This window comes from Polypterus senegalus, chromosome 7 (assembly GCF_016835505.1).
Source record: "Polypterus senegalus isolate Bchr_013 chromosome 7, ASM1683550v1, whole genome shotgun sequence".
NCBI classification, from domain to species: Eukaryota; Metazoa; Chordata; class Cladistia; order Polypteriformes; family Polypteridae; genus Polypterus; species Polypterus senegalus.
In genome coordinates this window covers 152,181,233-152,197,137 of record NC_053160.1, presented here as the reverse complement: position 1 = coordinate 152,197,137, position 15,905 = coordinate 152,181,233, and the positions used below count along the sequence as shown (strand labels likewise).

Sequence of the window (15,905 nt, the reverse complement as noted above, 5' to 3'; positions counted from 1 at the left end):
CAAGCTGTTGTACATTTCCCCACTCTTTGGTCCTGCTGGAAGGTACAGTATTTAAGACTCAAGTCAAAAACGTAAGTAAACTGCAGCAGGAATAAGATGAAGCTGTTAACATGCCAGCATATTGGATGAATATCAGTATCATACTACTGGTCGAACGTTTTAGAACACCTCATTTTTTTTAGTTTTTATGGAAATGCATTAACTTTAATGTCTTAATGTATCATGAAATCAAGACTTAAAACAATGGCAAATAAAAAAAAATAAGTCAATTAATCATTAAGTGCTCAAAATTTTATTCAAGTATTTTGTTTTATCAAAGTAACCACATTTTGCTGATATAAGAGCCAAACACACACATGGCATTTTTTCTAGAAGGGAAATCGACTATTGGTCAGAAAGATCTTTCCAACACTATTGCCGAAGTTCCCACACATATATAGCACTTGTTGGTTGCTTTCACCCTTTTGTCCAGTTTATCCCTAACTAACTCAGTGGGGCTTAAGTTTGGAGATTGTGCTGGCCAATCCATGTTGTAAAGTGTGCCTTCGTGTTCTTTTCTTTTGACAAAGTATAGCATATAGCCTGGAGGTGTGTTTTGGGTCATTGTCTTGATGATCACCAACTCTTCCTTCAGCAAAAGAACCCCCAGACCATCACACTTCCTACTCCACGTTTGACAGTTGGTGTCACACACTGAGGAATTATCTTTTCACCAATTCAGTGGCATTCAAACACCCTGCGTGAAAAACTAAAAATATCAAATTTTGATTCAAAGGTCCATAAGACTTTATCCCAGTCTGCGGTAGTCCACAGCTGGTATTTTAAGGCCCTATTTTGTCCTTTAAGGAATGGCTTTCTTACTGCCACTTGCCCTGTCAAACCTGCAGCACAAAGTCTGCTCTCTGTAGTAGAGACTGTGATTTGCTTTTTACAATGACTGTTAAACTGTTAAGCTGTCCTTGAAGCTTTTGGGCTGTGAGGTATCTATAATGGTAGCTGGTGATCCGCAAAAACTTGTCTTCTGATTGGGTTGTGACTTAGGGTCTGACAGATCCCTTCTTATCAGAGTTCCTTCCAGTTTGTAATTTCCTTTTGTACTCATTGACACTTAGATATTTTTTTTTGCAATGTCTCTAAATGATTCGTCATATTTCATTTGTTAATTGCTGTTTTCTTGCCATTATCACTGGAATTTATAACTTTCTACTGTGTAATATTGTCCAAGTAGTACTTAAGATGGTGTAGTAACACTGTTTGTTCCCAACTCTGCTTTAAAACAGACAGAGGGTTTTTAAGTAGTCGACAGAAGTTGGGACACCTGTGCAAATTGTTTGCTTCGACTTGCAAGGCTTAATTAACTAATTGGTGCAAAATATATGTAGATGTAACTTATTTGTTCCCTGAAGAAGACTCATTTGTAATATTCTGAAATTTCCTTTTTTCAGTTTTTGTTAACCTAAACTTTAAATTTAAACCTTTGACAGTTTACAGCTCACCTTTTCGTCAATTTAGTTCATTCGTTGTATTTCAAATGACTAAATACATTTTGAAGAAAAACTGGAAAAACTGAGGTGTTCTAAAACATTTGACAAGTAGTGCATGTATTGGTCCAGATAAATATGTGGACTTGACTTTACCTGGCACGTACAGATTCAAAGCATCTTCTACATTGTGAGGCTACTGAACTTCAGAATTTATTATATATTCAATTCTTATTACTGCAGTTTGTAATTATTTACAGCTAATTCAAAATTTAAGAGGGTGACAGATCTGTAATGTGGTATAAATGAAATAGTAATACTGTACTTCATCATTCATTTTCTAACCTTATATCAAATTCAGAACACTGGAATTGGAGATTATCTTAACAGCACTAAACAAATAACGATAACCAACCCTGGAAAGGGTGCCTGTTGAGTGCAGAGAATACTCGTGTACACCCTCACATTTACTCTTACACAGTTTATTATAGTTGCCAATTAGCCTGAGATGCAAATCTTTTAAATGTGGTAGAAAATACTCATGCAGAGACAGGAAAAATGCACTGTGTCCATGCAGACAGTGTCCAGGTCAGGGTAGCAGCACTTGATAATGTAAAACAAGCCTAGCTTTTTTTAGACTCTGAGAGACATTTTTAATCAGCTAAAAAATGTTTTTTTATCTGCCTTAAAATGAATTTCATGATTTGCTCTCTCCACACTTGTGCAACTATTTGTTAAACCACATGGTTTTTGCTTAACTACTGTTGGAGCAACATGTAAGACACATCTTTGCTCAGACACCCACATAAAACACTGCTAGAAACAGCCATTATGGCACAAATGGGAAATGTATCATTCTTACCTAAGCTATTAGCCTAGTGCATGAAAACCTTAAAACACACAACTCCATCATTTACAGAATCAAAACAAATCTTGAAAAAATGCATCAATTAGATTTTTTTTCTCCATGTCTTCACAGAGTTCTGATGTCTCAAAGGCCTTTCAGTACATATTCTTTTCTAATGTTCCAGGAAATAGAAATCTTAAAAGCATGGTGTACGGATGTTTAAAAATAGAAAACAGTAAAATGAAATATGTAAAGAAAAAGGAAAAATGTCAACAAGTGTATTATATCATGGTGTATTTATGTACTTTTACTTATAAATATGTTTGGTGTAAGTATGTAATTCATTAGTCTTTGTAGTTTTGCATATTTTATTTTTTCAACTTAAAAGCTTCTGCAAAGGTCATTACAGACCCTGTAACATACAGTATAAATGAGGGAATGAAGGAAGTGTATAGGATAGTAGACAACTTTATGCAGGAAGGCAGAGAGTCATTTAATAGGTAGGTTAAATATCTAAAACTGTGCACACTACTGTCATGTTGGATGAGAATATAATGCTTTCTTTAAAGGGATGCGCTTTTTTATTGTTTTGCTTGATATTTCTTTCTGAACATAGAACATAAAATCGGCCACTGTAGATCTATCCATATATTTACACACCATCCAAAAGCAATAAACACAAAGTGCAATGTAGATTAAGTTTAAGCTAAAAAAAGACTTCATTTAAATAAAATAAATAATGCACACATACATTCCTTTAAAAAAGACACAATATTATGAACCAGAGTGGAAAGAGAGTGCACAGTTTTAGGTATTTAAAATACTAAATGATGCCTCTACCTTCCTGCACGAAGTTGTCTACTATTCTGTATAGCTTCTTCTTTCCTTCCATATATATAAAATTATATTTAATATTGTGTGTGTTTTTCTTTATAAACTTAAACATGGTGAAGCTAAAACATAATTAGTTTTTTTTGAACTGGACTTTTTTTTTCTTCTTCTTCTTTTGGCTGCTCCCATTAGGGGTTGCCACAGCATCATCCAAAATTGTTGTCCGCATATTGATTTGGCAAAATTTTACACCGGATGCCTTTCCGGACGTAACCATCCCCTTTTATCCGGGCTTGGGACCGGCACAAAGAAACACACTGGTTTGTGCATCCTCTGTGACTGGGTTTTTTTTTTTTTTGTACTGGACTAAGGAATCATAAGTAACAGCTTATCAAGAGCCATTTGGAATTTTTCAGAAAATTGTAGAAAATCTCCACATGTAGCCAACTTTTCATGTAAAAGACTTTTGTAACATATATTCTGTGGTTCTTAAATTTGATATAAATCTCATACTAATGCTTGAATCTGGTTCAGTATCATTAGTTTCTTAAGTTTTCAAGCTAACATAGATAGCTGATATCTAGACCTAAAGTGTTTTGCTTTCTTTGTCAGAAACTTTTTGGTGGCTGGTATGTTATCCAAATTCAAATACTTGACATAGCCATTCAAAATATGTGGTAAAAGCCCATAACCTGAGGCCTATCACTGTTATGTGACTGGCTGGCCAGAATGACACTAGAGGTGCATTAGTTGTTAGTAAAAAGGTTGATTTATGTAATGTTTGTACTGGGTACCAAAACAATCACCTTTGTTAGTTACACACTGTTAATATTACTTTGAAGTGGTATTAAACAGTACAATTGTGTTTTCAATAACGGAAAGTGCATACTGTAGGTTATTTTAGAAAATGTTAAACAATTATACTATATTTTTTTGATGAAGTGCTGTATATAAACTTTATAATGGTGCAACAAGCATATTAAAACCATAACCCACTATAAGTTAATAATTTTGATGTATTAAAATATTAATTAAGACAGTGGAAATTTGTGGTATATTTTCATTTAGTTCCACTGCCATACATTAAGTACTTTTTGTATTACATTAGGCTAATTAGGCTACTATTTTTATTCCCTTCTACCAAAGTTTAACTTTAAAGTTTTTTCTGAATGGATATATAATATACAAGAAAAAGGTACATCACTTTGATTAGTGACAATACAGTATAATAACAGTTTAAAATTAATAAAGGTCTAAACAGTGTACAATTTAAATTCTATAATTAGAAAAAGATTGTCCCTCAGCATTAATTGGAAACTAAAATTGGGTAATTTCTGATGACAGCCCAAATGATCTATATGCCTTGTTACCCTTTCACTGGTACATGTTTTCCAAATGAAGTTAGTCAGATTACTGAAAATTTCTAAAATGCAGTGATCTTCCTTAGACTACAAATTGCCATGGCATTCCACTCGCATTCTGAATATCTGTAGCTTTGTGTTTCTTTATTTTTTTCACATTTAAACATTTGTTTGTTTTTCAGGTTTTCAGAACAAAAATCGTGTTGCAATCCTGGCAGAACTAGACAAGGAAAAGAGAAGACTAATGCAGAGCCAGTCTATGAATAATCCTGGAGCCAGGTAGTAAAAGCATATTACAAAAAAGGAGTTACTATAGCTGTGTGTTGTGTGTGAATGCAGTAATGTAGTATATAAAAATATATATTGTTGTTGAAGTATATAAAGGATTTTAATGAATACATAGAAAATAAAAATCACCATTTGTTAAACAATACATAATAAAGTATTATACAGTAGTTTGGTACTTTTCTGTACTAAAGAATATTTCTTTGCGAATACAGTATGTAGCAGCAGAGAGATGATACTGCGCACTCCATAAATAAACCATACCTGCATTCCTGATAATACAACTTAGATTTTGAACTTAAAAATCAGTTTGTGAACCCCAGAATCGTTTAAGGTTTGCCTTAAAAAGCAAAAAGCATGTCCCTTCTGCCCCATCTAGTGAAATCCAACTCTTTGCCTTAAACATGTTTTTTCAATAGGTGTATATAATAATAATCTGGCTTCAGAAAGCATACCATGTTAATAAGGATAACTAAACAGTAAGGCAACAGCCTTTTTGTATACCCATTACAGTAACAATTTCTAAATAAAGATTGGCACTTGATTTGATTTTTATGACAGTACAGCGTGACCTTCTGAAGTAGGCTCAAATCTCCAAAGCAGCAGAAAAACATGGAATCAAAGACCCAAGCTGATGTGTCATGTTGTCTAGGAAGCAGAGTACAAGTGATGTTTGGATTTTCTACCAAATGCACTATGAGCAGTTTGTTTAAATTTGTGCGCTATTTGTCAGTCCCTAATGCAGACATGACAGCTGAAACATGATGTTCATTTAGGATGATGGAGAATTAATTTTCTGTGCACTTTCCAAATGCCTTTCTCACTAGCAAATCTTGCATACAAGATTGAAATAGAACTGAAGAGCAACAGCAGGTTTTGTGATTTAACTCTTTGAGGGCTGAATATTTTTTCCCAAAAATGCAATTTTCTGAAAAGCACACAAAGCAATGGTTTCAGACATAAATCAACATAAAACTTCTGTTGCTGCATGCCGTGACTGCTGTCGGTGCTTGCTCGGCATCTCTGACAGTAGTGGTTGCGCGGGTGCGGCTCAATGGCCAGCAGGAATGCATGGCAAACCGGCTGCCTGGCTGTCATCACTGGGCAGGTGGGTGGCTGTGACAGTCAGATTGAGACATAATCTGGTTTGTACCTCTTGTCCTCGTAAGTGATGATCGTCCCAGGCAAACAGTGCTCGTAAGGGTACCAGCTACACAAACGTGTTCAGCACCACGACCAGCTGGGAACTGATTAGATGATGCTGGTACCTCACTTTAATTTTCAATCTCCATCTCCAGATCACTTGCATCAAAATTGGAGTCCGACAGAGTCAGATTGTGATTCAGGAAATTGAGGTCAAATCAATGAAGCTAATCTTCCTTCTAGCAAAGAGAATCAAACGAAAACAGAAACTGAGAGTTTTATCACAGTTTACAGTGGATTATCATCCTTTCACTGCTGAATTTTGACAAAAGTCAACATCCGCCTTGAAAGAGTTAAGAAATCACACCCTGAAGTACAAATAAAATGAGAATAGATCTATGTTAATTAACAAAGGACAAAAGTTAAAAAATAAAACCAGAAGATTCCTAGCCACTGTTATAATCATCCATCCATCCATTATCCAACCCGCAATATCCTAACTACAGGGTCACGGGGGTCAGCTGGAGCCAATCCCAGCCAACACAGGGCGCAAGGCAGGAAACAAACCCCAGGCAGGGCGCAGTCTCTCCACAGCTGTTATAATCATTTACCTTTAAAACAGGAAGACTGAGACGATTTACTTGAGAAAACGTTTCCATAACTTAGATGAGGAATGATACTTGTTGCCGGACTTAAAATAGTTCCCTGTGGAGCTAATGAATATTATTGGGTCTTTTTTATTCTTTAGTGATTTCAAGTACCCTCTAATTATGATTAGATGGGCACATGTCCAACAATTTATTTATCCAATTTTTATGCCTGGTACCTCTAAAGGATTTCTCATAGACTGCAAAAAAATGTCTACATTTCCTGTTCCATTTCATTATTATGGATTATATTTAGAAACATGATCATAAATGATAAGCAAACCAAGACGTTTGGTAACCCCCTTTTGTAGGTGTCTGTTATAAGCAGCATTAACAGTCTGTATGTATGTTGTTAACAAACATGATTTATTAATATATATTAAATAATTTTGGTTGATTTGTTTTTTCATTGTCTTGGGCAGAATTTTGTTTTGTGTTTTTGTTTTGACCTTCACCTTTTTTACCCGAATCTTCTTAGTGACTGCTTGTGTTAGGTCAATTTCTGGTTAGCTTCTTGCTACTTGTTCAGTTTTGTTTTTCACTGATGAATTATAAATGAGGTCTTTAGTTTTGTTTCTAAGACTTAAGGCACCAAATTCACTTCAGAATATACAATGCTCTGCACAAGTATAAAGATGAGTTCCATTTCATGCTTTTCTTTGTGTACAGTGTAAAGTTAAATTCTTGCTTGTAGATTTGACCAACCTACAGCATGTCACAGATAGTATTTTTGCTATATACTCTAACAATTTAAATTAGAAATGAAATAATGATTATAATAAATTAATAAGAAACTTAAGAGACTCGGTGCATCTGACAAAAAGAAGAAATTTGTGGAAATGTATACACTGAGAAGTAATTGCTTGTGTAAGAATCATTTCACAAATGTTAGTAAAACCCTTTTAAATAGAAAATCAACTCAATTTAGTCAAATTACATTTTTTTCAGCATTCCACTCTCAAGACCAGCTCTTAACAAAGATTTCCGGGATCATGCAGAACAGCAGCACATAGCAGCACAACAGAAAGCAGCCTTGCAGGTAAGTTTTATGATTTACTATTAGGACTAATTATATGTGATACTTGCCCGATTAATATTGTTGTTAGACCAGCTACTCTGATTGTATGCATCCTCTTAAGACATTATTTTTAGTCATGTTCATACTATTAACAGATGGGGTAATCACTTGGTCTATAGCATAGCTAGAAATAATGGCTTGTCTTTGGGTCATAACCTGATGGATACTTTATTAGATTTAGCAATTTGTTTTTCTTAACCTGATCAATTTGCAGAATATAGTATATCTTTAGTGATTGCTTTAGTAACTAAGGATGGTCATATGTAGACAATAAAAGGACACCTAATGCAACACTCATTTTGGAAAAGAACAATAACTAAACTGTAAGTGGAGGTATTATATGTGCATTCTCATGAAAAATGCTGAAACTTTTAAAAAGCAATACACAAATAATACTATAATTTTTTTGACATTTTTACACCACAAAGCCCAGTGAATAGAAGTTGTTAAGTGATAGCACATCTTTCTGTTGGATCCAGGTTTAAAATGTGCACTGTTAAGGGTGGCCTTTTCATGTTAAAATCAGATTAAGATCCAATGATTACATATTATATATAGAGTGGTAGTGGATTTAAACCTCTGCCTGAATGGTGCATCATAATCCATTTTAGAGCACAAGTGACACTTTGGATTTCCCAGCAAATACTTCTTAATCTGTGGCTGTGCAGTGTTTTTTAAGTTTGTTACTTCTTTGCAAGTTGCCTGATTTAAATTAAAAAGAGAACACATCCAAATCTTGCAGTGCTTCCATTTACTCAGGTAACTAAAACTCTTTGCTTCAGCCCTTCTATTATCACACCATTCTAGACATGTGTGCTGTGATAAAGCAGTACCATATTGCCCCCCAAAGCTCCTACTTAACCACCCAGTCACCTTTGTTTTTAATGTATGTTCATGGCAGCAGTGGATTTTATTATGGTCTGCTTATCTGCTAGTTATCAAAGAAATTTAATTTTCTCTACTTTTAGTTGCAGTTATTGACCACTGTCAAAATAATATTGTGCTCAATGAAGATGTATGACCGAATAATGAAGCTGTTTGATAAAATAAAAGTAAATGTAATTAATTTAACCATTTATCCCAACACATTTCAAATGCATTTTTGTTTATATGCTATATGCACAATTAGAAAAATTAGGATAAAAGTGGCTAAGAAAGTTTTTGCATGTCAGCTAGATCACTAAATTGTACTTTTTCCACTTTTGATGGGAAAAATTATCCACAAAGACTTTTGGTTTGGAGTTGGGGGGTATTTGAATATGGGTCCTTGGCCTTGGCCAGGAAACACTTTCATCAGTTTTTACACAGTTCACATGCTCTAAGTAAATAACATAGATAATGGTCCCTCCATGATATTTACAAGTACACTTCTAAGAAACATACTTCACTTACTTAAAGTTAAAATCCTTTCATATTCTTTTCACAAATATAATCAACCTGTTTCCTGGTAATCTCTGTTTTCTTGGTGGTAATGGTTAAGGGATTAGAACACAGTTAGCCCATTCGAAACACCCCAAAAATATTTGTTGTTTCTATTTTTTTCTTTCTTTCTTTACTGCATATTTTGATTAAACTTCAAGTAACACACATACATATTTCAATACCAATTCTCAGAAAATGCCTGTTAATAATAAAAGCAATTGGGATTTAACATGTATAATTCCTTAGATATAAAGGAATTGCCTTCTTAATTCCATTGCTCTGCATTAAAATATTATCTAGAATGATATTCTATTTTTTAATTTTCTTACAAAGCAAAATAATTAAATGGAAACTCTCTTAAAAGTGATATTTTAAAGTTGAATTAAAAAACACGGTACTTGTAGATATTAACTTTTCATTAATTTTGTATGTATAATAAAATAACAAACATTAATTGTAAGAAGAGTGGAACTCCTAGCCACGACAATCCCCGTTTATAAGGACAAATAAAATGTTAATGCTAAGTGTTGACAGAATGGAAGGATAGCTCCTAGCTCTTCTTCAGTTTCCTACGAGTATTTTTCTGAAATTGTCCCAAAGACCCTGCTGGTTGATCATCAGCATTTTAAAGTCTGGGGCACCTTTATAAGCTTGGATGGAGTGAACTGGACATCATACAGACCTAGATGTTATTTCCTTTTGTCAATGTCAATTTATTTATATAGTATATTTAAAACAACATAGGAATGCTGTGGCCAAAGTGCTTTACAATAATAGAATAAAAGAAAAACATACAATTAACATGAGTAACATAAATAGAACTAAAATAAATGAACATTAATAAAATAAATAATAAATAGAAGTAATGTTACATAATCACAATAAAGAAACCATCAGTATTACTGAAGGTCACGGTGTGAGGATATGAACAGACATGTTACTACAGAAGCCGTGCCACCTTGTTTATCTTCTCCCTTGTGTCCCTTCAAAACAGTCCCCATAAAGCATTGCCCAGACTCGCATGTGGCACCATTTCTTTGTAGTGTAAAATGATTATAATAAATTAATGGGGTATTTGAAAGGACATGTAATATAAAATCTATCAAGGGCATTTATGAAGATGTGTTACCACAACATTGCGAGGATCCACGTTATCTTGGTTATTGTCAGTTTACTGTATATTAATTCTGTCCATTTTATTCATTTGATCCATTTTGTAGCATCAGAGCATCACTACTCATTTTAGCATCATTACTCAATTTAGCAGTATGTTATATACCCTCTGCTAATTTTTATCTTATAGTGGAAAAAATACTATTTAGTTTCTAATACAGTATATTTTTGTTTTTTTGAGAGCCCTTTACAACAACCGCTCCCATTTCAGAGAAGTGTGTGCTTTACATATGACCATTTAATGTTGTAATCAGTGCTACATGTTAAGGTTGGGAATTAAAATTTTGTGGACATTGGAAAATTAAGTTTTCAAACTTGTTTATGAAATTGAATCAGACAGATTTATCTTATATTGTATTGGCATATACATACACCATATGAAAAATAAATGTTCAAATTCAGAATACTGAAGTGTGAAATAATATAGTAAAATGGTAACATGATCTGCAAATACAAAACAAAAACAGAATTATGTGAGCTAACAATGATTAAACAAGCCAGCACTCCAGATCACCTGAACTTTAACCTTTTGGGGCTATTCTCAAACAAACTCTTACAGTATGTATCTTTTTAAGTGACTACTATCACTTGATTTAAATTCTGTCCTTACTGCCTTGAACCTTGTGTCTTTTAGATAATTTTTTATAATCCAAAAAAAAAAAACAGATTGAGAAAGACCAACACTTATTTATTATTCTTATAATCACTGTTAATTCCATGCGAAGTAAGACTTTAAAATTTGGGATGCATTATGTGCACAGATGAGTGAACAGAGAAAGGGGGAATAAAAGAATGATGAAGACACTCGGATAAGATGTATGATTTGCCAAAGAAATTGGGAAGAGCTCTGCTGACTGTAGAAAATCCAATGCAACTCTGCACCTAGACTAGAAAAGATTGCTTTTCCATTATCTGTATTTTCCAAATAAGTATTTTTAGTTAGATTCTCTCTCAAATACATTTCCTAACCTATTAAGATTCTTTTAAAATACATTTCCTAATTTTGCTGTTATTATTAATTTTGCTTTATAATAATATTGACTTCATAGTATTTTCTTGGGTTAAGGTATATTGTCAAAAGCTCTTGGTGTTGGAGATTGCCATATTCCCACAAGGGTTAGCAGTGGAGGGGGTACACCTCCAATAACAAGTAGTACGGCGAATGTGCACTCTGCTTTGGTGATTGGCAGCTGACCTGTTGGGTCTGCTTGTGCTGAGCTAGTTAGTCTCTTTGCTTAAAACAGCAGTTCCCATGCAGATAAGCCTGTCTACATGGGGCTCTATAAATCAGCTATATTAAAGCAAATTCCCACAACAATAAACATAACTCTTGTGCATTTTCCTCTACAGGAGGTTATTACTGACAATTGATTGAGATGTCAAATTGATGCATACCAAAATCTGCTGCTATAGCATGTTCTCATTACATTTCTTCCCAAAGCTTTCCTCCCTGCAAGTTTTACTAAACAGATTACCCTGTTAATTTTATATGCTATTTTTTCCTGTACCCTTTCAAAACACTCTGCATTTAAAAAGATCAAACACTGAAAGCTTTGTTTGAGACACATGCTTTATATAATGCTATGAATGCCATATAGTCCAAGTTTTTCTGTATACACATCTAATTTAAATGGTTATCTTTTTTAAAGCAGGCATTACATTAGGTGACAGGCATGTTAATCTGTGACATTAGGACATATTTGTGCTATTTTGTGTCTCTTACAGTGTAAGACCTTGATTACTTTTTAAAATAGTTTCATGTATTTGTAACCTATTCCTAATTTTTGATAAGCAAAAGATGAAAAAGCTTATAACATCAGGTCCCACTGTTTATATTTGCTACAGAAATGTATAATACATTTTTTTATGTTATTTTCATTGACTAACATAGTCCTTTCATCCTTTTAGTTTTCAGTTTGAACAATATCCATTCTTGTAAGAGGCATTAGCCAGTAGGTAATTATTCAAAATGAGTCCTGCTAAATGTGCTTGAAGTTCTTCAACAGCATGCCCCTTTTTGAACAGCCAGGTGGTTTGTGTGCCACGCATGGTATAACATGAGCATAGAGATGATGTGTTTCTTTTGTGCCTGTACATTATTTGAAGAGAAAATGTAAGTTGGTGCAGTAACCACAAATTCAAAATGCATTTCATTATTGCCTAATTTGCTGAAAAAGTGTTCTGCCAAATTTTCAAGCATGTTCGAATGGTTTTGTTATAAATACAATATCCTATTAACAGCGATTTATCAGACACAAAGTACTGAAAGTAACCACAGAAATCTTTTTTGAGAGAAATTTCTTAATCATTTAAGTGTTTTGACATTTTATTCATTTTCATCTCTAACATCTTGTACCTCAGTCCCAGATCTGGATAAATACCTTTGAAACCAGTCATTTCCTGATACTGTAACTGGAGTACTGATAATCTGAGTTTATTTTATTTTACATATGTTCTAAAGCTGCATAATTCTGTTTAAAGCTGCCAGAAAAAAACTTTTGACAGTATAACTTTTTCCCCTTATTTTCAGGTTATAACTAACGCTGTATATTTATGCAAAAATGTAACTTTTTTTAACCTGCTTCGTTCTGACTTTTTCATTTATATGTAATACACTTGACTAAATGAACGACCTGTTTTGGAATAATTAATCTTAAACTTGACAATTGTTCTGTTTCTTTCCAGCATGCACATGCCCATTCCTCTGGCTTCTTCATAACACAGGATTCCTCATTTGGAAATCTTATTCTTCCAGTCTTGCCGAGACTTGACCCAGAGTAAGATGATTGATTATAAAAGTAAGAAAAACAAAGGTGAATTTCCACTAGTGGAAATAATAAATTTCAAAAAGTGACCAGCTAACATTTGAGAGAAAAATGATCTTCAGCTTTCTTTGGAGGGATTTCTGGACATTTGCCATGTTTTGTTATTTATTATATATAATTAAATGCAAAACCTCTTATTAAAAGTAAACTCTTACAAGCAAGGTGGCATACAATATTAGTATTCAAAGTTTGATGCTGTATGTGTTTTTCATATTTAGTTTAGTAAATGAGAGTGGTTTTAAATTATTGATAATTACCAAAGTATTTTCTACTTAAATAAAAACAATGTAAATTTGTGTGACCCTGCCGTAGATAAAGCAGCTTTAGAGGATAGATGGATGGAGTTTCCTGAATGTTTACTTTTTTAGTTTTGAAGATGACTGTCTCCTTAGAGAAATATTGTGTATGCAATGATATTTCTCTCCCTGTTTTATTTAGAAATGCTTTTGCCTTTTATAAAGGAAATATAAAGGCTTTTCTCTAATAACTCACTGTAAAGTCTCAGTGGTCTTGCTTATAATGTCATGGAAACTGCAGTTAAGTTAAAGTTAATAAGAAGCTAAGGGACTAGGATCTGGCAGTAGTATGATATTGTAGATATTTTATCTAAATTAAATATGTAAATTGGAATAACAAAATGAAATGTTTACATTATTCCATGATTAAGATGACTTCCTTTTCTTCTTACATTTTATATTGCTTGTAATTGTAAGTTTGCAACAAAAATTTACTCTGATCACATTAGTGGAAAAATAGTGAGTACTATATAGTGAATATGTTGATATACTGTAACTCTTGAAAAAACAAACACAAATCTGGTAAGTGGCATCATGATTTGAGTCCAATTTTGTGCAAGAATGGATTGAAATACAGGGTGTCCCACTCGGGAGTACAACTTTAAAAATGCGAATTACTCTGCAACGCGTGCAAGTATCATCATGCAGCAAGGTTCCTTATTCCTTATTTAATGAAGAATTGATTCTGTGTCATAAAGAGACGGGCACTATAGCAGGCGACGCGGCAGCGGCCGGGCCGTCTAGCCCCAGACACCAACCCTGCAGAGTGGCGAAAGCAAGCATGCAGTATACCATACCACAAAGAGTGTTCATTGTGAAGACCTACTGGGTCACCGGGTCAGCAAAACGGCGTCGGAGGGAATATTTGAAGAAATTTGGAGGGAGAAACCTGCCTACCTTCAAAACCATCACAAAATTGGCCAAAAAGTTGGCGGCGACGGGAAGCCTGGTTGATCAGCATTCTGGAGGACAGCCTCGGATGTCGGATGAGACTGTGCAAGACATTGCGGACCGTTTGAAAAATTCCCCAACAAAATCATTACGTCGGTTAGCTCAAGAAACCGGGTACTCAAAGTTGACCTGTCAGCGAGCCGCCAAGAAAGGGAAAATCAAGCCGTACCGCTTTACATCTGTTCACGTGTTGAAAGCGCCAGATCTTCAGAAACGCGTGACATACTGCCAATGGTTCCTTCAATTTTTTCCAATTTTTTGCAATACTGCTAGACATCACTTGGTTCACTGATGAAGTGTGGTTTCATTTCTCTGGTTATGTAAACTCACAAAACACCCGTATATGGGCCTCGCAAAATCCCCATGGCTTGCACGAGGCTCCCTTACATGATCAGAAGATCGGAATGTGGTGTGCGATTTCTCGTTCTCGGATCATTGGTCCAATTTTCTTTGAAAAGACTGTGAACATCGACCAATACTTGTCCATATTTGACGAATTTGTGAAACAACTGGACGACTACGAACTTCAAGAAGGTTACCTCCAACAGGACGGGGCAACGTGCCATACCTCTCATGCCAGTATGGAAGAGATCCGATCGTTTTTTGGAGACAGGGTGATCTCGAAAGGTTTGTGGCCACCTCAATTGCCCGATTTACCTCCCCCAGATTTTTTTCTATGAGGATATTTAAAGGGCAAGGTTTATGCAAGCAAACCCAGGACCAAAGAATATCTGAAAGCAAACATTGAGCGTGAAATTGCTACCATCGGCAGTGACATGTTGCAGAGGACATTCTCAAATATGGAGCGTCGCGTTTCCTTGTGCGCGGACGTTGGGGGAGGACATTTTCAGCACCTTTTGTAATGTGGACTTGTTTTCCACTAAATACAGGTATGTTCATTTCTTACAGCTCGCCTTTACGTTCACGCGTTTGCGAGTAATTCGCATTTTTAAAGTTGTACTCCCGAGTGGGACACCCAGTATTTGGCATTTGCTGTTATGTAATTTATGCTATGTATAGTTTCTTTTTATATAAGCATTGATGTAACTCCTTTAATAAAATATCTGATGCAGTTAAACATGACCGATTTTTGTTTTGTTTTTTTTCCTGTGATTTATTGTGTGCTTTATCATAATGCTAAATAAACCACTTGTCTATTTTTAAACATGCTTCTGATGAGTCGTTTTGGAATTAATCAGACCACACAGTATCTCCTTCATCTTGTTTATTCTCCCTTCTGGGGAAGTCTCATAGTGGTTACAAGCTAAGAATGTCTTTAGTTACCAATGTGCTTAAAGAGATTTCTGTTTATTCAGTTTCCTCTTGCATCTCAGTGATGTGCAACGCTGGGTTCATTGGCAGCCGTAAACCTCAAGAGTGAGTGTATGCAATGATGACACAGAATACATCCAGGGGTGGATACTGCTGCCTGATGCTGCCCTGATGGGTACCAGTTCTGCGCATTACTGTATTGGGCTATTAGGATTTTAAAATAAAGTGAACATTCGTATATACATGCAATGCTATGTAACTATAAATAGAAATGTGCAATATAAAAATGTTAA

The 15,905-nt window shown here is 34.6% G+C and overlaps 1 protein-coding gene across 2 annotated transcripts in view; it reads left to right on the top strand.

Moving 5' to 3' along the window:
* LOC120532914 (ints3 and nabp interacting protein) overlaps positions 1-15,423 on the top strand; it is a 31,814-nt gene extending 16,391 nt beyond the window's left edge. For both annotated transcript variants that reach the window (XM_039759402.1, XM_039759403.1), the window contains exons 3-5: positions 4,703-4,799; positions 7,544-7,634; positions 12,954-15,423. In XM_039759402.1, coding sequence (XP_039615336.1) covers positions 4,703-4,799; positions 7,544-7,634; positions 12,954-13,049 — 284 coding nt within the window. In that variant the 3' untranslated portion in view covers positions 13,050-15,423. The remainder of the gene's footprint in view (positions 1-4,702; positions 4,800-7,543; positions 7,635-12,953) is intronic.
* The last annotated feature ends 482 nt before the right edge of the window (positions 15,424-15,905 follow it).